The 22,037-nt window shown below is 37.0% G+C and overlaps 1 protein-coding gene across 11 annotated transcripts in view; it reads right to left on the reverse strand.

The window, feature by feature from the left end:
• LOC147831141 (uncharacterized) overlaps positions 1 to 22,037 on the reverse strand; it is a 35,397-nt gene that overhangs the window by 12,643 nt on the left and 717 nt on the right. For 3 of the 11 annotated variants that reach the window (XR_015525344.1, XR_015525348.1, XR_015525345.1), the window contains exons 3-5: positions 21,936 to 22,004; positions 21,576 to 21,694; positions 16,934 to 17,074 (exon numbers count right to left, since the gene is read on the reverse strand). Coding sequence is in view for 2 of the 11 variants with exons in the window: in XM_087310188.1 (XP_087166314.1) it covers positions 9,983 to 10,065; positions 16,934 to 17,074; positions 21,936 to 22,004 (293 nt within the window). In the remaining 9 variants the exon portion in view is untranslated. Of the gene's footprint in view, positions 1 to 8,299; positions 10,066 to 16,933; positions 17,075 to 21,575; positions 21,695 to 21,935; positions 22,005 to 22,037 lie in introns of those variants that run through there. The other 8 variants (XR_015525346.1, XR_015525350.1, XM_087310188.1 and 5 more) reach the window with 3 other exon arrangements.

Genomic DNA, 22,037 nt, shown 5'->3' on the forward strand with positions numbered 1-22,037 from the left:
TGTGCCTGTGTGAGTGCGTATATGTATACCTGCGTGCCAGTGCATGTGAGTGTGTGTGTGTATGCTTGTGTGTGTGTTTTTATCTGTGTGTCTGTCTGTGTGTTCATGTTTTTGTGTGTATGAGTGTGTGTTTGTGTCTCTGTGTGTGTGTGTGTGTGTGTGTGTGCGTGTGCGCGCCTGTGTGAGTGCGTATATGTATAGGTGCGTGCCAGTGCATGTGAGTGTGTGTGTATGCTTGTGTGTATGTGTGTGTTTCTATCTGTGTGTCTGTCTGTGCCTGTTTTTGTGTGTGTGAGTGGGTCTGTGTGTGTGTTTCTATGAGTGTGTCTGTCTGTGTGTGCCTGTTTTTGTGTGTGTGCTTTTCTGTGTGTGTGTATGTATACCTTTGCCTGTGTGTGTGCCTGGGTATGAGTGTGTGTGTCTGTGTGTGCCCGTGCCTGTGGTGTATGTGTGTGTGTTGATGTCTGTGCCCACAGTGTGTATATGTGTGTGCCAGTTTGTCTGTATATGTGTGTGCATGTGTGCCTGTACCTTTAATGTGTGTGTATACCTCTGTTTGTGTGTGTGTGAGTCTGTGTGTGCGCATGAGTGTGTGTCTGTTATGTATGTATGTCTGTGTGTGTGTGTTTGGTTTGGGTGAGAGAGGTGAGAAGTCGGTCTGTCTGTACCTATAGCATATGTGTGTGTGTGTGTGTATGTGTGTGTGTGTGTGTGTGTGTGTGTGTGTGTGTGTGTGTGTGTGTGTGTGATGGCAGTAATGCATTGGAGCTCATTAAGTTGTGGTGATAAGGGCTGTTCAGACTCAGTCATGAGGGAGTTCGAGAGGAAAAAAAGAGAATGAAGAAAAAGAGCGAAGCGAATAAAAAGAGGACAAAATGTAGATAAGACTAGAGGACTTCACTCCCGTTCCTGCAAATATCCCTCAGTAATAAAACGCATGCAAATGGGGAATAAAGCAGCAGGGAGTTTTTCATCTCCACAAGGTTTTTTTCTTTCTTCTAGAACTAGTGGGAACAATTTACCATGTGTGCTTCGTGGCTTTAAACTATTTTGTCCTGAAGATGTCCGCTGTAATGCGTAATGTCTTTCTTTGCCCTCTGGTTTTATCCTTATCGACAATATAATGAAAGAAAAGGATGTAAACGCAGGCTTATTTGAGAGGAAATCTCATAAAAAGCTAACAGAAATAGACGGCTGGATGAAGATAATCTAATATAGTAGCATGTTTCGCTTTAAAAATATTCTCAGGCTTCTATTTTTGGTCGATTGTCTTTTATCTGGATTATTTCGTCATGTTGTAATGAACATCAATGTAGGCCTGTCACAATAATCAACATCTTGACTTATCACACAACACATGGACACGACCTCAGTCATTGTTGGTGATGCAATATACACCCACCGGCCACTTTATTAGGTACACCTGTCCAACTGCTTGTTAACGCAAATTTCTCTTCAGCCAATCACATGGAAGCAACTCGATGCATTTAGGCATGTCGGCATGGTCAAGATGATCTACTGCAGATCAAACTGAGCATTAGAAGGAGAAAGAAAGGGGATTTAAGTGACTTTAAACGTGGCATGGTTGTTGGTGCCAGACGGGCTGGTCTGATTATTTCAGAAACTGCTGATCTACTGGGGTTTTCATGCACAACCATCTCTAGGGTTAACAGAGAATGGCCTGAAAATCCAGGAAATATCCAGTGAGCGGCAGTTCTTTGGGTGCAAATGCCTTGTTGATGCCAGAGGTCAGAGGAGAATGGCCAGACTGGTTCCAGCTGATAGAAAGGCAACAGTAACTCAAATAAGCACTCGCTACAACCGAGACATGCAGAAGAGCATCTCTGAACACTCAACACTTCCAACCTTGAGGCAGATGGGCTACAGCAGCAGAAGACCACATCAGATGCCACTCCTGTCACACTGGCACATTTCGGGCCCATTAGTACCAATTGAGCATTGTGTCACCGCCACCGGTAAAGAAATTAAATGGCTTCTGTTTTGCTGGCGGTTTTTCCACACCTAAAAATTACCATTCAGATAGTGATTGTTTAAAACAAGGTTAAAAATGAGTAAACGCTCTTTAAAACAGATAAACTTATTCGAGACATTTGCCAAAAGGTCTAAAACTAATGGGACAAATACTGATCCCCCACATGGGATCACATGACCATCATCAGCACCTGAGCCGGGGAAACTGTCTCTTTTATCGGACAGATCAGATCTTGCTGCTGCTGCCTTCTCGCATGGAACCGCTATCATTCAAGGTGTTTCATTCATTCATTCATTTTCTTGTCGGCTTAGTCCCTTTATTAATCTGGGGTCGCCACAGCGGAATGAACCACCAACTTATCCAGCAAGTTTTTACGCAGCGGATGCCCTTCCAGCCGCAACCCATCTCTGGGAAACATCCACATTCACATTCACACCCAAACTCATACACTACGGACAATTTAGCTTACCCAATTCACCTGTACCGCATGTCTTTGGACTGTGGGGGAAACCGGAGCACCCGGAGGAAACCCACGCGAATGCAGGGAGAACATGTAAACTCCACACAGAAACGCCAACTGAGCCGAGGTTCGAACCAGCGACCTTCTTGCTGTGAGGCGACAAAGAATGAAGAAATAAGAAGAAATAAGCAGACATCTCCATTCTCATCAACCAGTTTCTGAGTTGTTTCACCCTTCAACTGAGTTTGTTCCACCGAGTTAATGTGGGAACATGTTCAGTGCTGTTGCGAATATATGCTATATGGAAATTTGAAAATGCCTGTTCTGCTCTTTCAAATTATTTGATTAAATGAATTAAATTGCAATTGACCAGCTCAACATGTAAAACTGTTTAATATTGGCTTCTCTGAAACTGAATATTTCACTTTAATTTTATTTAGGCTAGATTATTTTATTTGACAATTCAGTTCATGATTCGGCATTGATAAAACAGCAGATTTGTTTTGAAACATTCATTCATTCATTTTCTTGTCGGCTTAGTCCCTTTATTAATCAGGGGTCACCACAGCGGAATGAACCGCCAACTTATCCAGCAAGTTTTTACGCAGATGCAACCCATCTCTGGGAAACATCCACACACACATTCATACACTACAGACAATTTAGCCTACCCAATTAACCTGTACCACATGTGTTTGGACTGTGTGGAAAACCGGAGCACTCGGAGAAAACCCACGCGAAGGCAGGGAGAACATGCAAACTCCACACAGAAACTCCAACTGAGCCGAGGTTCAAACCAGCAACCCAGCGACCTTCTTGCTGTGAGGCGACAGCACTACCTACTGCGCCACTGCCTCGCCTGTTTTGAAGCACTTCACCTCAAATCTTATTCCTTCTATTTTATCTAGATATAACTGACCAGGAAAAACATTTAAACAAAAAGACAAAATTAGTTTTAAAAAGATATTTTTTCCAAGAAAATTATATGAATTATATTTTTGTTTGGGCCCCTCCACTACTCAACTGTGCAGGTGGATGATTTTCGGTCAGTGGAAAGTAAGGATTTAATTCATGCTTTACTAATTTTATTGTATTACAATCTTTTGTCAAATATTTGCAATTTTTTTTAATATGTCATAATTTAAAAAATTACGCCGTGAGTGTCTGATTTTTCCTTGGTGATGATGTGCTTTTCTTTAGATTTCAGCGAAATATTGTCAAAACGAATGCCCTTAAATAACGTAGCCTTTGACAGCAAGCATCAGTGTTTCTTGACATGATTGGCGAATGAGGCGGGGCGGTCTTGGATTTATGCGTACCTTCGAACAAAATCCTGCAGGGGCCCCTGGGTCAGTCAGTCAGTCAAAACAGTCGGTCAAACAGTCAGTCGACAGTGGCCTTTGATGGGTTTACGAGAGAACAGCAGGCGCGAATAGTTCTCGCGAGAGAAATCTGAGATCTAAAAAAAAGCATACACAGCGGCCTCTGGTGTATTCGTGAAAACAAAAACTGCAAAAAAACCTAGCTCCTGGGACGTATTTGGCATTCTCCAGAAGTGTATAAAAAAGTATGTTTTTTAGAATGAGCCTGGGTTGTCACACACTCATACCCTATTAGTTTGCCAGTTTAGCTTACCCAATTCACCTAAAGCGCATGTGTTTGGACTGTGGAGGAAAGTGGAGCACCCGTAGGAAACCCACGCCAACAAGGAGAGAACATGCAAACTCCACACAGAAATGCCAACTGTCCCAGCTGGGACTCGAACTAGCGGCCTTCTTGCTGTGAGGTGACAGTGCTAACCCACTGAGCCACCCTATAGCATTTACATTGAAAATTCAAATGTATATATCTGTATCACTGTTGTCTTTGCCGCCAAAGATCATGAAGTATCATGAAGTAATCCTGAAAATCCTGAAACTCTGTTCACAGTGTGTAGTCAGTTTGGCATTTCAAATCCCCACTAAGCTGTTGCATATGAAAGCTTAATTCTCAACACAAATCAGTTTAATCAAAGTCAAGGGCGTAATGTCACTCCTCAACCGTTCACTTGAGGAAACATTATTGATTGCTTGCAAATGATCTTTCGCTTCTTACACGGAAACATAAACAGACAACCTTTCTGTGACCTTTCTGGAGTTTTATGTCGACTTTTTTCCCCACTCGCGGCTCTCTGTGTGGATAATTAACTTTTCAACCCAGCACAGACGCACACACAAAGATTCATTATGCAGCTTAATCAAAGTAATTAAAACTCTGCTGATGATTTCTGCTCAAGTTGCTGAAGCCAACAGGAATGCACACAAACACACTCATGAGACGGATAATGGGAAAAAGTGGTTTGTTTATTTTAATTCTGCGTCTTCATTAAGCAATCTGATATTTTACCTCACTAGTGAAAATACAATCTGAATTCATGAGCTCACATTCTGAGGCTTTTGATTGTAAGCTAACTTCGTAGTTAGCTTATTTGCAATATTTTAGGCCCAATCCCAATTCTAATTTTGTACCCCTTCCCCTTGGCCCTTGAAACAGAGTGTGAAGAGGAAGGACTTCAAAATTTACCCCTAAGAAATGGAACAGCACTACAACTCCTGCGCACGTCATCATATGTCATCGCAATCTCTTACTTGATATGAAATCGACAATGACGAAATGAATTTGTCATTGTCTTTGATGCTGATCCTGCAGGAATTATTACACTGTTTAAAGGCTTGAACAGAACTCCATGTATCAAACCACCTCTTTGTGATCCATTTGAAACAAAAAGTGGGTGGCTAAAGCTTGATTTGTTACAAACTCAACTAAAAAATCAATCAGTGCACTGTTTCAGAAAGACGTTGTCTCAAAATGATGTGTTATTGCTTATTGGAGCAATTTTCTAAATCAGAGAAGTGTCCTTTAAAGCAGTGTTTCTCAACTGGTGGGAACATTTTCAGTGGGTTGCGGAGTGTGTGGTCAAAAAAACAACAAAAGTTACATTTTTTACTTATTTTGCTTATACCAGACTGTTATTTTGAAATGCGTGCGCGACAACCCTACCGTTTGACATGTGAAATTTCATTTAATTATTGCAACTAATATGTCGCAGTAAAGCGCAGGTACGACCTAAATAAAGCATACCAGGTACGACCTAAATATGTAAAGTATGGATATATATATTTTTTTTTTAATTTTTTTTTTTATTTTTTGATGACAAAGAAGACTTAAAGCCTCAGTCACATATGTAGTGAGGTGCTCTCATAAGAGAGCATGAAACCCTCTAAATTAAAACAACATTTAGAAACCAGATAACATGTTTTATCACCAGTTTATTATTAACAGTATTTGTCATTTTTACTTTGTAATATTTCTTTTAATTTAATATATTTTGTTAAATGACAGCAATAAAATTGTGTTTATTTGCAAGTCTTTGTGAATTTCTTATGGTGTATCTGTCACTACTTGTTTATGTTAACAAATACAAATTAAGTATAATTCCTAAAATTGTATTATAGTTCCTAAAAATTTGGGTCGCGGCTTGATGACCATGTAAATGGCCAAACCAGTTGAGAACCCCTGCTTTAAAGTAATCCACAGATTCTACCCAGTGAGTAGCTATTTAAAAAGATTTAAATCGGAAATTGACACAATGTGCGCTTTTTGTCATTTACAAAGTGAAACAACTGTACATTTATTTTGGTACTGTACCTACACAAGAATAGTTTGGGGTAACTTTTGCTAATTTGTGATTGAGTTTATTTATTTAATTTTTTTCTTTTTGGGGGAAAATGTGATATTTGGTTTAATTGATACAGACAATAATACTGAGAAAGTGTTCCACTCAAGCGGCAACCTCCCGCTCTCCCTTGTGAAGCTAATACGGAAGTAACTGAAACTGCAATTCATTGAAATTCCACTAGACCTGACTCTATAATACAGCAGATTTCTATTGACCCTGCTGTTAAAATGGCCAACTTTACCACAAAAGGTGTTTACAGCCTGGTACAAAGAACGATTTTGGTGTATATATCAAACATTACCCTTTATGACAACTGTGAGGGGGTGAATTTTTTAGAACTCATCCGTTTCCTTCATATTAAGTTATATTAAGCCTGCATAATTAAGGGCGTGGCCACTTGAGTAACAGCTAGATCTCGCTGGTCGCCGTCTCGCCACCTCAGCTGATTCCGGCTGATTAGCCGCTGAACTCTGCATATACAGTTGAAGTCAGAATTATTAGCCCCCTTTTGATTTTTTTTTCCTTTTTTAAATATTTCCCAAATGATGTTTAACAGAGCAAGGAAATGTTCACAGTATGTCTGATAATATTTTTTCTTCTGGAGAAAGTCTTATTTGTTTTATTTCAGCAAGAATAAAAGCAGTTTTAAATTTTTTTTAAAGCCATTTTTGGGACAAAATTATTAGCCTCTTTAAGCTATTTTTTTTTGATAGTCTACAGAACAAACCATCGTTATACAATAACTTGCCTAATTACCCTAACCTGCCTAGTTAACCTAATTAACCTAGTTAAGCCTTTAAATGTCACTTTAAGCTGTATAGAAGTGTCTTGAAACATATTAAGTAAAATATTACTTACTGTCATCATGGCAAAGATAAAATAAATCAGTTATTAGAAACAGGTTATTAAAACTATTATGCTTAGAAATGTGCTGAAACAATCTTTCCTCCATTAAACAGAAATTGGGGAAAAAATAAACAGGGGCGCTAATAATACAGGGGGGGCTAATAATTCTGACTTCAACTGTACATTGTACTTTTGTGTTGTGTTTTATGTGGCTTTACACGGTCAGTTGCCTTTAAGAATTATTTCTTACTATTATCAGATAATATTACATCCTGTGTGCACTTAATTGCAGGGGTAAGGTAGAATTGGGATTGGGCCTGATAGTTGTTATGAATGCTAATAGCAACTTTTGAAGGTTATGATATGTAATAGATTGGATTTTACATAATGGAAGCAGGCGTCATTTAATAGTTCACATTTTAGTCTGGGCACAATTGCAGGCGACAAACACACACAAACAGGGAGTGAGTCTGAGGCGTTTCCATGGCAACCACTGCAGACAACTTCCACTTTTGGTTCACAGATCTATTTAATAATAATCTCACTTTCCCATATCCATTCTTTCTCATTCCCTTGCAGACATGTGTGTGTGTATACTGTTTACCGTTGCTGCCACAGTGAACATCAATGAAGCTTCACATTTCACAAATCAAAACCAGGGCGTCACGGTGGCGCAGTGGGTAGCATGATCACCTCACAGCAAGAAGGTCACCGGTTTGGGCCCTGGCAGGGTCAGTTAGCATTTCTGTGTGGAGTTTGCATGTTCTCTCCGTGTTGGCGAGGGTTTTCTTCGGGTGCTCCGGTTTCCCCCACAGTCCGAACACATGCGCTATAAAGGGAATTGAATAAGCTAAATTGGCTGTAGTGTATGTGTGTGAAAGAGTGTGTTTGGGGGTTTTCCAGTTTTGTGTTGTGGCTGGAAGGGCATCTGCTGCGCAAAACATATGCTGGAAAAGTTGGCGGTTCATGCCACTGTGGTGACCCCTGATTGATAAAGGAACTAAGCCGAAAAGAAAATGAATGACTGTATTCAAAACCCACCTGACATTCATAAACAACACACACACACACACACACACACACTCAGCAGAGAAATACTTTTATATTTATAGTTCAATTTTTTGACTATTATTGCTCATACACTAGCTCAAATCATCAGGCATGGCGATGAAAAGGATGACGATGTTCTATCAGTTATCAGACTTGCAATTTTCAGCAGGCTGATGATAAAAAAAAATAGGAGAGATACCACTGACATTGAAGATAGGAATCGAGACGCATGTAGGGATCAGAATATTATTTAAGATAAGAAAGGGCTAAGAAAAAGCCCAGAACACCTTAGAAACCATAAAGCAACAGACTTTATGAAAAAAGGAAGAACAGTACCATAAACTGCATAGAAACACAGTGAAAACCAAACATAAATTCAAAGCAACCATACAGCAACACAGAGTCCAGAGTCTGAACTGTGCCTGTGATAAAGGTTGACGGAGCTGCAGTGCCACAGTGAGTGTTTCTGTCTCCCTTTCCCCCCATTTCCTCTTATCTCTCCCTCACTCTCGCTCCAGCATTGTTATTCTGCATCCTTTAAGAAAGTGAGGCATGGCTATAGTTAGTGAGACCCTGAGGGATGCGAGAGAGAGAGAGAGAGAGGGAGACGGTGAGCGCATTTGTTCTGCTTCCTCACACATAAGACTTGTCGTGTTTCAGAAAATCCATTTCATTAATCTGAAATTGCGCACTGTCATCAAAGGCTGTTTGCTTTATCGGGAAACTCTCGCAATAGAACATTTCAGACCATTTAAATGGCTCCCTATCTGTGTTTTACAAATATATCCAGGTGAAGGGGAAAAAAATTGTTAAAAAAAAAAAGGGGAAAATTGTGTTATTCGAGGGTGAAGCTTCCTGTGGGCTTTAATGGGTAAAATCAGAAGCTGTCTAAGAAATGTGGGATTCAATTAAACTGGAGTCATATAAAAAACATAAAACTAATAAATATAAACATAAACTAATAAATATAGAGATATAAAACTAATAAATACACTCACTGGCCACATTATTAGGTACACCTTACTAGTACCAGGTTGGAACTTCGGAACTGCCTTCATCCTTCGTGGCAGAGATTCAACAAGATACTGGAAATATTCCTCAGAGATTTTGCTCCATATTGACATGATAGCATCACACAGTTGCTGCAGATTTGTCGGCTGCACATCCATGATGCAAATCTTCCGTTCCACCACATCCCAAAGGTGCTCATTATGCTAACATTATGCGTTATCCTGCTGGAAGTGGCCATCAGAAGATGGTCATAGAGGGATGGACATGGTTAGCAACAATACTCAGGTAGGCTGTGGCGTTGACACAATGCTCAATTGGTACTAATGGACCCAAAGTGTGCCAAGAAAATATCCCCCACACCATTACATCACCACCACCAGCCTAAACTGTTGATACAAGTAAGGATGGATCCATGGTTTCAAGTTGTTGACGCTAAATTCTGACCCTAACTTCCAAATGTCGCAACAGAAATCAAGACTCATCAGATCAGGCAACGCTTCTCCAATCTTCTATTGTCCAGTTTTGGTCAGCCTGTGTGAATTGTATCCTCAGTTTCCTGTTCTTAGCTGACAGGAGTGGCACCCGGTGTGGTCTTCTGCTGCTGTAGCCCATCTGCCTCGAGGTTGGATGTGTTGTGCGTTCAGTGATGCTCTACTCGGTTGTAACGAGTGCTTATTTGAGTTACTGTTGCCTTTCTATCAGCTGGAACCAGTCTGGCAATTCTCCTCTGACCTCTGGCATCAACAAGGCATTTGCGCCCACAGAACTGCCGCTCACTGGATATTTCCTCTTTTTCAGACTATTCTCTGTAAACCCTAGAGATGGTTGTGCGTGAAAATCCCAGTAGATCAGCAGTTTCTGTAATACTCAGATCAGCCTGTCTGGCACCAAAAACCAGGCCATGTTAAAAGTCACTTAAATCTCCTTTCTTCCTCATTCTGATGCTCGTTTGAACTGCAGCAGATCGTCTTGACAATGTCTTTGTGCCTAAATGAGTTGAAGAGAAATTTGAGTTAACAAGAAGTTGGACGGGTGTACCTAATAAAGTGGCTGGTGAGTATTTCCGCTTATACATTAAATATAAAAATAATATATAAATATGAACTTATAAAACTAATAATTGTTATCATGTAAAATAATAATAAAACTATTTCATCAGGGAACACTAAATTAATTGAGAGTATGTGACACTGATGACTGGAATAATGACATTGAAAATGATGCATTTAGCATAATTTTTTTTCCAAATATATTTAATTAGAAAAAAAGGTAATTCTACATTTAAGTATTATTTAATCTATTTAACTGTATTTGTATTAAAACAAATGCAGACATCTTACTAAAATATTAAAAAATACCCAAACTTTCGAACAAAAATAGTTAAAATACTCACTATTAGGTCTTTTTATTTTGGTGAACACAAAAGAAGATATTTCGACAAATGTTACAAACCGGTAACCATTGACACTAGGGCTGCACAATCTTTTTTTTATATATATATATTGCGATATGAAAACAATTTCAGCAGAGGAGTTGAATAAATGTTTGTAAAGAGTCTAAAATTTTAGCTTGACTGGGAAAATTCTGTACTGGAGTACATAAAATATAATAAACTTGCCTAGATAAATTCAATAAAGAAAAATATGCTTATTAAATAAACAGTGTTTTGGTTTTCTATGTCTAGTTTTCTAAGACTGGTTTTGGAGTCTAAATATATTTATGTATACAGTAACTGAATATTGGATATAGACATCCCAAGATGTCCATATCCTGGACCAGGCCATATCCCGAGCAGCTGCTGTGGTGGTCATGGAGGAGTGGAGAGCGGTGATTCCTGTGACGCTCCAGGGACAGACGTGTCTTCGCTGAGGCCAGCTTCCAGCCTCCGCCGCTGAGACTGCAGCTCTGCACAAGACGTTTGGCCAGTGGAGAAATTAAAATGGTCGTGCCCAACTCAGTCTGGTTTCTCTCAAGGTTTTTTTTACTTCTCTCCTGCCAATTGGTGAAGTTTTTTATCCCTCTCCGCTGTCGCCACTAGCTTGCATGGTTTGGTAAATTTGGGTAGAGCAACGCATTGATGGATTTGCTGCTCAGTTTTTAAGCCCTCAATAGTGACTAATAAACCACACTGAACTGAGCTGAACTTAAACACTAAATACTGAACTACACTGTTTCAATTTGCTATGATCATTTATGTGAAGCTGCTTTAACACAATGTACATTGTAAAAGCCCTATACGAATAAAGATGAATTGAAAATTGAATTAAATTTTCAAATGTGAAATAATCCTGCACAGTCTTTGTTTTTAAAAACAATTCGATTAAATGAATCATTATTCATTTTTCAAATTTACAAATGATACAATTCTTCCACCAAATTGTTTTTTAAACAGTCACAAGCCTCAAAAAACATCATCATAATTCAGACTCAACATTGGATATACTCGCAATGTGACTATTGCAAATGATCACATTGTGATATCGAAGCTGAAACAATATATTGTGCAGCCTTAATTGACACCCATGGTAGGAAAAACAAATACTATTGTAATCAATGGTTACTGGCTTCCAACACTTTCAAAATGTCTTTGCTTGTGTTTAACAGAAGAAAGAAACTCAAACTGATTTGTGACAAATGAAGAGATGAGTAAACGAAGACAGAATGTTTATTTTTGCGGTGAACTATCCCTTTAATCTGCTGTATGCATTAGTTTCCAAATTGCACAGATGTTAGTGATACCACTGAAGATATTTGTGGTCTCAAATCATAGAGCACTGCACACCAAATACTAACACATTCATGCTAATATTTACCCGAGAGCTCAAACTGATTTGAAAAGAGCTGAACCCCACAGTATAAGCACATGCATAAACACAATTTTTGCAATTTCCCCTGAAAGTGGGTTAACCCAGATATTCAGGCTGTTTATAGAGTCCCCAACCCATCAGCGTGCTCTTCTTCTGCACACATGCTGAAGATGTTGACGTCACTTTATAGTCAGCACTGACGCCACACTGGATTAAACATGCTCCTGTGCTACCTGGAAATATTTGAGTGTCATAGTCTATACAGTTGAAGTCAAAATTATTCACCCTCCTCTTAATTTCTTTTCAAATATTTCTTAAATGATTTTTAACAGAGCAAGGAATTTTTTACAATATTTCCTATAACATTTTTTTGTAGAGTAAGTCTTATTTGTTTTATTTCGGCTAGAATAAAAGCAGTTTTACAAGTTTTTTAAAAGTTTTTTTTTTTTAAACTATTTTAAGGTCAAAATTATTAGCCCCCTTAAGCAATATTTGTTTTCGATTGCCTACAGATCATAGCACTCTTATGCACTGATTTGCCTAATTACTTTTAACTTGTCTAATTAACCTAGTTAAGCCTTTAAATGTCACTTTAAGCTGAATACTAGTGTCTTGAAAAACATCCAGTCATATATTATTTACTGTCATCATGGCAAAGATAAAATAAATCAGTTATTAGAGATGAGTTATTAAAACTATTATGTTTAAAATGTGTTGAAAGAACTTCTCAGTGTTAAACAAACTGGGGAAAAAACATACAGGGGGCTGATAATTCAAGAGGGATACTAATTCAGAGTATGTACAGGAATAGGATGAACAGGAACGTACAGGAGAGTAAAATTCAATACCTTTTACACTGCAAAAACTGTTGTCTTGTTTCTAGTCCAAATATCTAAAAGTTCTCAAATCAAGAAGCATTATTTAGACAAGCAAAACATACAGTCTTGTTTTAAGAAATAATATGCCAAAATGAAGTGAGTTTTTCCTTAAATCAAGCAAAATAATCTGCCAATGGGGTAAACAAAATAATAACATCACAAATCGAAAAACAAGATTATTTTGCTAAACCCATTGGCAGATTATTTTGCTTGATTTAAGGAAAAACTCACTTCATTTTGGCATATTATGTCTTAAAACAAGACAATATATTTTGCTTGTGTAGAAAATGCTTCTTGATTTAAGAATGTGTAGATATTTGGACTAGAAATAAAACAAAAAATCTAAGTAAGAAAAGCATTTTTTGCAGTGTAAGACCTTTTTCCTCATTCCTCAAGTGACCTCATCGCCACTTTAGGTCTGAACCTATGTAACATAGGTTACATTTTAAATATATTCACAGAATACTGATGGTAATAAACATTCATATACTTAATAAAAATGTTAATCCAGAATGTGTCACCTATAGAACAGCAGAAATAATGGTGCTGCCTTGGTGTGAGATCAATTATAGCAGGATTTTATCGATTTTATAAATAAATTACACAGCATCCCAAAATGGGGCGACGCAGTGGTGCAGCAGATAGGGCTGTCGCCTAACAGCAAGAAGGTTGCTGGTTTGACCCTCGGCTGGGTCAGTTGGCATTTCTGTGTGGAGTTTGCATGTTCTCCCTGCATTTGCGTGGGTTTCCTCCGGTTTCCCCCACAGTCTAAAGACATGCAGTACAGGTGAATTGGGTAGGCTAAATCGTCCATAGTGTATGTATGTGTGTGAATGAGTGTGTGTGGGTTTCCCAGTGATGTGTTGTGGCTGGAAGGGCTGTGTAAAACATGTGCTGGATAAGTTGGTGGTTCATTCCGCTGTGGCGACCCCAGATTAATAAAGGGACTAAGCCGAAAAGAAAATGAATGACTGAGTTAAAAGCTGTTGTATGAAGAGACTCTATAATTGAAATATGCTTTTTCCCAGTGTGATTATACTTTAACACTACTTAACAACAGTTCTCTTTGTGTACAACTTATAAAGCAGTACTTCTTTGCCAGATTTGGCACATGTCTGGACAGACATCTCATTTTAATATTTTTGTCATGTCTATTTTTAGAGTGTGAGGCTGTATCTTGTGTGTCTGTGTATTTGTATGTGTGTGACAGTCAGTCTTGTCACCAGATGGTCTTTGGCAGTTTGTGTTCATACAGAACATATGTAGGTCAGGTGCAGCATGGGTTGTCGTTACCGTGGAAACTAGGAGTCAAACATGACTGTGATGCTTTGGGATCACACGGACACATGTAGGGGACTTTTTCTGACTATTAATAATTATTCAGTCCATGAGTTGATAATATATGCTGCAGCTCGGGCTGGATTTATCAGGACGCAGCCAGTGCGCCGTAACACCTTTTCTCCACTTCACCTGTTCTACCGTTTCTCTTCTGGGCATCCTGCCATCTAAAATAACCAGGCTTTTACTGCTCTATCCATCATTCAGATACCAGCTCGAGTAATAAATCTTCTGTCTGGCCCAGAAGGCTCATGGGAAGACTCTGCTCTATTTTACTTCCGAGAGGGAGAGGAATAAAAAAAAAAAAGTAGAGCAGAGGAAATAAGGCTATGTCAGGTGTGGGTCTATCGCTAGTTTTCAACTTTAGCATCTTTTAGCATGTTACTATGTTTTTTTGTATGTTTTTAATATTTTAGTTTTTCCTATTCTCCTGTTATTTTCTAAAAATTAAAATAAAATAGATTCTTGCTAAATTTGTATTTAAATTCCTACTCTTTTACGCCCCATTCACTCTTTTACGCTTCAACGTCAACGCTTGACTGAAGGCGTGTCTGAAGTTGGTGCTGAAGTGATCATCATAGCAGCGTCAGCCAATGAAATTCAGTCAGCCATAGGCCACTGTCTTGCTGGTGTATTTGCATACAGCGATCTAATTGGCTGACGCTTCCGTCTGCGCTTAAAAAGTTGAGCTAGTCCCAACTTCAGCAGCGAGCAAAGCCTCTGAAATGGCGCTGACGGATCCACGACGTCACCCATTTAAAGCGAATGGGAAGTGTTGAGGCCCCGTGTGAATGGGGCGTTAAGGTGATAATTATCACAAAATCACTTTAAAGTGAAGTGGGACCCTGACAAGAAAGTACAGATCCAAATGCAAGTTTAATCAACAGAGAATGGCCGGCCAAGCAATGATAAACAAAGGGGCAAACCGATGTATACAGGAAATCCAGCGTTGTAGTCATTAAACAGGCAGAAGGTCAAAAGGCAGGAAGCATACAACGTAAAAAAACAAACAAGGCGAGGGTCAAAAACATGGCAAAGCAAGGCAAGGGAAATGCGTCATATTGTTTGGAATGTATGGAGTAGGATAAACTTTTTATTTAATAAGAAAAGATGCGCACTACGATGGAAACACTTTTACCGCTTAAATTTCAGAATGCGCATTAAAAAAGATCATGTGATTTTGTTATAAGAGATTATGTGATGATGAAAATGTGTGTAAATGGACAAATCATCAGGCTGAGCACACTGTAACATCTGAACTGTTGATTTGGTTATTCTAAAACACCTTACCATTGAAGTATTACTGCTATTATATTATTAATGACCTCCAGAATCGAGAGCATCTGTGCTCCGCGTCTGACACCTTCAAACGCTGCCGCATGTTCACTGCATGTCAGGATTGCATTCCGAGTCCCAAGTCATTTATAAGATGAAGAAAAGATTAATGCAGGTTCTCCTACCGCGGTAAATTCAGTTTTTCCTGTTGATATCTGGCGCCAGTTAATCAGGAAGTGACGATTTTGTTAGCTTTAACTCGTTGGATGGAAAGGCTGCTTTATTTACGCGTCTTTTATGCGATAATGCAGTTTTGCACATAAAGTTTATTCGCATTTTTGGATGGAAACATAGCTAAATAGAGAATGACAATCAGTTTTAAATCGCTTTTATGTTAAATTTGTTTTGGATTAACATCACTTTTTCTTTTTTTTTTTTAGTTCGGCTCTCTTTCAGACTAAACTGTTTCAGGAATTTCAATACAAAAGGAAAAATGGCTTTTGTTTAGTTTATGTTAAATGAATATTGGATTGATATCCCTTTACAGCCATATCCTGTACAGTTTTGTTGTCTGAGTTTGGTGCTCATTTCGAACTAAATTGGTCCTGTGGTCCACTACACTGGACATGCTGTAAAATAAAAAAATAAATAAATGTTAAACTCTAAACTGTAGAATTTTTTTAAACCACAGGATGTAGGAAATTACAGAAAAAAAAGAAAAAAAGATTTCCTTCATCTTTTGTTTTAAAAAAAATCAACAATTTAGAGTTTTACATTTTTTATTTTGCAAAAGGTTACCCATTCCTATTTTAATGTTGAAGTGATTGGAATTATAAAACATGTCAAATATTATTTAATATTAATATATTTTTATTATACCTTTTTATCAAAGTTCACAGTAGCTTAGCTTTTAATCAGAATATTATAATTCAGCTTTTATTTTTAATGAAATATTTGTAAAGTAAATATTAAAAGGGCATTCTATGAAACAATATTAATACATATTATATTTAATATTACTATCCCAGAGCACCATGAGTGGTATTTTGTTGCTGTTGTTGTACGTTTTTAACATTTAATTTTTTTTCTGTTATTTTCTAAAAATTATAAAAATAAAAATAAAGTTTTATTGCCATTCTTGCAGAACTTTTATTTATAAATTTCTACTCTGTGAAGTTGATAATTATCACAAGATTACACAGTTTTCTGGAAAACATGCTCAAAATAACCCTTTTCTCCAAATACCTGTAATTGATTTAACGTTTTACAAGGAGCAGGTGAGATCTCCCAAACATTGCATGCATGTAAAACAAGCACAGTTGCCAATTTAGTTTCATGTATCACTCCAGACGTCTGTAATGTGCTACACATCGATGATTCAAACATCCTGTGTGCCAGAATGAGTCAACATCTCATTCACAAATAAGCGAACAGATGCTTGCATACGCACGCCAAACACATCCTGAAATACCCAAAGACTTTCCATTCAACATGACAACATGACAGCACCTTCTTATAATCAGCCTGTCAAACACTCCCCAGGAGTCCTGAGCTTACCTGCGGGAACCATATGGAGAAACAACGCCGAGGATTGTGGGAGAGAGACAGTTCTTCCAGTCCAATTCCTCACACATAGATCAACAGCCCCATCAGGGTCCAGATGTCCCGCCATCAGGTCTGAAACTGCCATTAAACCGGCTGTGAAAACAAGAACAAGTGTCAAAAGGTAAAAAACAGAGCGAATAAGAGTTCAATGGAGCTCAAAGCCATTGTGATGTGATCTGTAATCCAAGAAAGATGACAGGGAAACGAGATGATTTAACACGGCGAAATGAATGAAGCGGGAAAACTAGGCCACCTTTATTCTCTATAAACCACCTCATATTTTCTCTCGTTTTGTTTTCCTCATGGCCTTTGTTGAACGCAGATATTTAATTATATTTTTGGCTTTCAGTTAATTACTGAATAATCTGTCAAATATAATTCAGATTGCTAAATGAATAAAAACACAATCCGAGATTACTGTACGTCTAAACAGCTTACAGAAAGCACATCAATTTTATAATTAAAAAAAAAACTGGAAGTAAATGTAAAGCCCTTTAAAAAATGTAAATCCCATTTTCACAGCATCTTGTATTTGATTAATTGTGTGGTGTTTTTGTCCCAAGTCACTGTTGTTTTTGATACAATTTTAAATGCTAGCTTTCCCAGGGATGGGTTGCAGCTGGAAGAGCACCCATTGTATAAAACATATGCTGAATAAGTTGGCGGTTTATTCCGCTGTGGGGACTGTAGATTATCAAAGGGACTAAGCCGAAAAAAAATGAATGAATGAATAAATGCTAGTTTATTTTAACCAAACATTGGGTTAAATATGAACAAACCCCACCATTGCTTTAAGTAGTCACAATAAAACATGTCTCCACGCATTGCTAATATGCTTCTAACATGTTTCTAGTGTGCTTTTACACATTAGCATTTTACTTATCAAGTTTTAGCAAATTGCTAGCATGTCCTAGCTTATTTTAACACATTTCTCATGTTTCTATCATGTTTTGACACATTGCTAACATGCTTATACCATGTTTATTGTATTGCTACCTTTTCTCTTGCATTGCTACAGTGCAAAAACAAGTTGCAATCAACATGCTAAAACAACATTGCATGTTTGTAGCATTGCCAACACATTGCTAAAAAAAATTATTTATCAAGTTTTAGCACATTGCTAGTATGTTTTAACATATTGTAACACATTTCTTATATTTCTACCATGTTTTGACACATTGGTAACAAGCTTATACCATGTTTATCGTGTTGCTATAATTTCTGTGGCATTGCTACATTGCAAAAACAAGTTGCAAGCAACATGCTACATTGCATGTGTGTAGCATTGCCAATACATTGCTAAAAAAAATTTCAAGTATTTTGTAAGACATTGTTACATTTTTTTCCACACATTAGCATGTTTCTTGCGTGTTTGTACAAAAGCTAGTATGTTTTAACACGTTTCTTAAGTTTTTGTGTTTTTACACAAACATTTTACTTATCAAGTTTTAGCACATTGCTAGCATGTTTTAGCTTATTTTAACACATTTCTCATATTTCTACTGTGTTTTGACACATTGCTAGCATGCTTATGCCATGTTTATTGTATTGCTACCTTTTCTCTTGCATTGCTACAGTGCAAAAACAAGTTGCAATCAACATGCTAAAACAACATTGGATGTTTGTAGCATTGCCAACACATTGTTAAAAACATTTTTCCAAGCATGTTGTAAGACATTGCTAAATTTTTTATAAACATTAGCATGTTGCTTGCATGTTTGTATACAAACGCTATTGTTTTTAACACATTTCTCATGTTTGTACTGTGTTTTTACACATTAGCATTTTACTTATCATGTTTTAGCAAAGTGCTAGCATTTTTTTAGCTTATTTTAACACATTTCTCATCTTTCTATCATGTTTTTACACATTAGTAACATGCTTATACATTGTTTATTGTATTGCTACCTTTTCTGTGGCATTGCTAAATTGCAAAAACAAGTCACAAGCAACATGCTAAAACAACATTGCATGTTTGTAGCATTGCCAACACCTTGCTAAAAATATTTTCAAGCATGTTGTAAGACATTCTACATTTTGTCCAAACATTATCATGTTGCTTGCATGTTTGTACAAATACTAGTATGTTTTAACACATTTCTCACAAATTTCTACTGTGTTTTACACATTAAAATTTTAGTTAAGTTTTAGCACATTGCTAGCATTTGTTAGCTTATTTTAACACATTTCTCATGTTTCTTTCTACTATGTTTTGACGCGTGCTAACATATTTATACCATGTTTATTGTATTGCTACCTTTTCGGTTGCATTGCTCCATTGTAAAAACAAGTTGAAAGCAACATGCTAAAACAACATTGTATGTTTGTAGCATTGTCAACATATTGCTAACATATTTTTCAAGCATGTTGTAAGACATTGCTACATTTTTCCACACATTAGCATGTTGCTTGCATGTTTGTACAAATGCTAGTATGTTTTAACATCTTTCTCATGTAATTAGTGTTTTTACACATTAGCATTTTACTTAGCAGGTTTTAACACATTGCTAGCATGTTTTAGCTTATTTTAACACATTTCCCATATTACAACAATGCTAACATTCTTTTTGCTATCATTTTACCATCTGTATCATGTTGTTACCTTTTCTGAGGCATTGCTACATTGCAAAAACAAGTTGCAAGCAACATGCTGAAAAATTTGCATGTTTGTAGCATTACCAAAACATTGCTAATATTTTAATGATCATTCATTAGCATGTTCGCACCATGTTTTATTGTTTACATGTTTTCACCAAATTGCTAGTTGATTTGAACACATTTCTAAAATGTGTACATTGTTTTGACACATTGCAAGCATGTTTTTACTCCATTTTAATATGTTGCTAGCTTATTTACAACTAGAATAATAGAATTATTAAGAGATTAATAAATTTCATCTCTCCACACTATATAATAACAGTTTTGGTGGTAGTGATAATAAGCTCACCGTTAATGCATCTCCTCAAAGACCTTAAAAAACTTAATAAACCTCAGTGAAAAATCACTGTACCACCACAAACATGTGCTGTATTTACTTGTGGCTCTGTGCGTAGGCTGGTTTGGGTGTGATGTGTCTGCCAAAAAACAGCTTTTGGCAGCTTCGGCAGAACATGAGGAACCAGCAAGAGTACAGGAATTACACATAGAACAAGGAAGTGATACAAACACAATATGTTCAAGACTATGCAGAGAGATCCAAAGGGAAATTGATTGGATTATCTATCATCCCTGAGTCTACTAGTATTATGTCTGCAATATATAGGGCATGGATATCTGGCTGACCAACTACATTTGACAAACTGTGCAGTACAATGCGCTATAGTTAGTGCAGTGCAGAAGGTTTAACCTTTTATTTTAGGTGTGATGAATGACCTGGAAGTAATATCTGCATAAGATACTGGTTGCATGCAATAGTTCATGTACTTTTTTATATATATAAAGCAACATGCAGTAGTCTATGGACAGTATTCATTAAGCTGTATATTGGGCTGCCATTTAAAACATGGCAAGAAATGTTAATAAAAATGCAACTGTAATACTAGAACATAAAAGGCTGATATTTGGCATTATATGCAAATATATTGCTTACAATTAAATATATATATATATATATATATATATATATATATATATATATATATATATATATATATAAACTATTACTTAGAAAAGGTATAACAATATAATGTGATATAAACTGGATTTGAGATGACTTAAATAGTAAAATGGGATTTTTGTCATTTCGCCCAGTCCTAGTAGACATATAGCAGGGGTGCCCAAACTTTTTTTTTTTTTTTAATTCAAGTTTTTTTATTGTTTTCTTCTGGTTCATGACAAAATAATACAAACACATATTACAAATGATCACTTGTGGCCTACTAAATGTAAAGCCAAAATGAATACAGTGGTTACTAGGACAGAGGTACAATATTATTAGGAAAACCTGGTGAGTAGTTTAAAATTGTATTACAAGACATTGTCACATAAGACCAAAAAGCTTCCAACACTGGGATACATACAGGGACCCCTGCTTTGTCTATATTATGTAATTTGTAAAGTAAACGTTCATACGAGGCTGTTTTAGTCATTATGTTGGCCCATTTTTTTAACTCTGGAATTTTGGGAGTTTTCCAGTGTTTTAAGATGACTCTAGCTGTCACGTGCCCAAACTTTTTTGAATGAAGGGCCAAAAATCAAATATCATTGATAGCCGTGGGCCGAAAATAAATATACCAACCTATAGTACATTAAAGTTGCCATGTTTCCTAATTTATTTCATAAAATTTCTAAATAAATAGAAAACATGAATTGTTTTAACTAATGCAGTATAACTTTTTAATTATAACTTATTGCAATAAAAACAAAAACACATTTATAAAACAGTGAAGTTCAATGCTGAATACACTAGTCAAGCAGAATCTGCCTTTGTCTTGATTTCCTCACCCAATCTCTTCATTGTCTTTTATCTGTTGTGTGTACATTTGAAACTAAACTGCAGCACTTAAATTAAAACATTTAATTTCAGTTAGCTTTTTTGTAGCTTAACAATAAAACAAACAAATAAAAGATTACACGAAATTTGAAATGAAAATACCTAAAGCATCCCCATCATTCTCCCTTTCTTCTCTGATGGAATGGCAGGCCTAACTAATTTAAGGTCACCAACTTTGTCCCGCAGGCCCTAGTTTTGCATCTCTGACATATACAACACTTCTGAAACAGTAAAACAGAAGGTGGTATTTAATTCTAACGGAAATCAAAATACACAATTAACATTGTGAAGACAGCGACATCTGGTGTTGAAACTAAGCATTTAAGTCTGACTACAAGGCATTTTTGGCCTGATATTTAGCATTCAAATCTCGAACTGAAGAATTAAGTTAGTTTCCCCATGTAGAACACAGGTTAACGTTTGAAGTGATGTACACTGATAAATGAGATAGGGTTTACTTACCACAACAGCTGGTGCAGATAAAGTCTTTAATCATCGTTTTCTTATCAGTGGGAAATGGCCAACAGAATTCTGGGAGTAACGTTAAGAATTAACCGACTTAAT

This window comes from Danio rerio, chromosome 24 (assembly GCF_052040795.2).
Source record: "Danio rerio strain M-AB ecotype USA chromosome 24, GRCz13ab, whole genome shotgun sequence".
NCBI classification, from domain to species: Eukaryota; Metazoa; Chordata; class Actinopteri; order Cypriniformes; family Danionidae; genus Danio; species Danio rerio.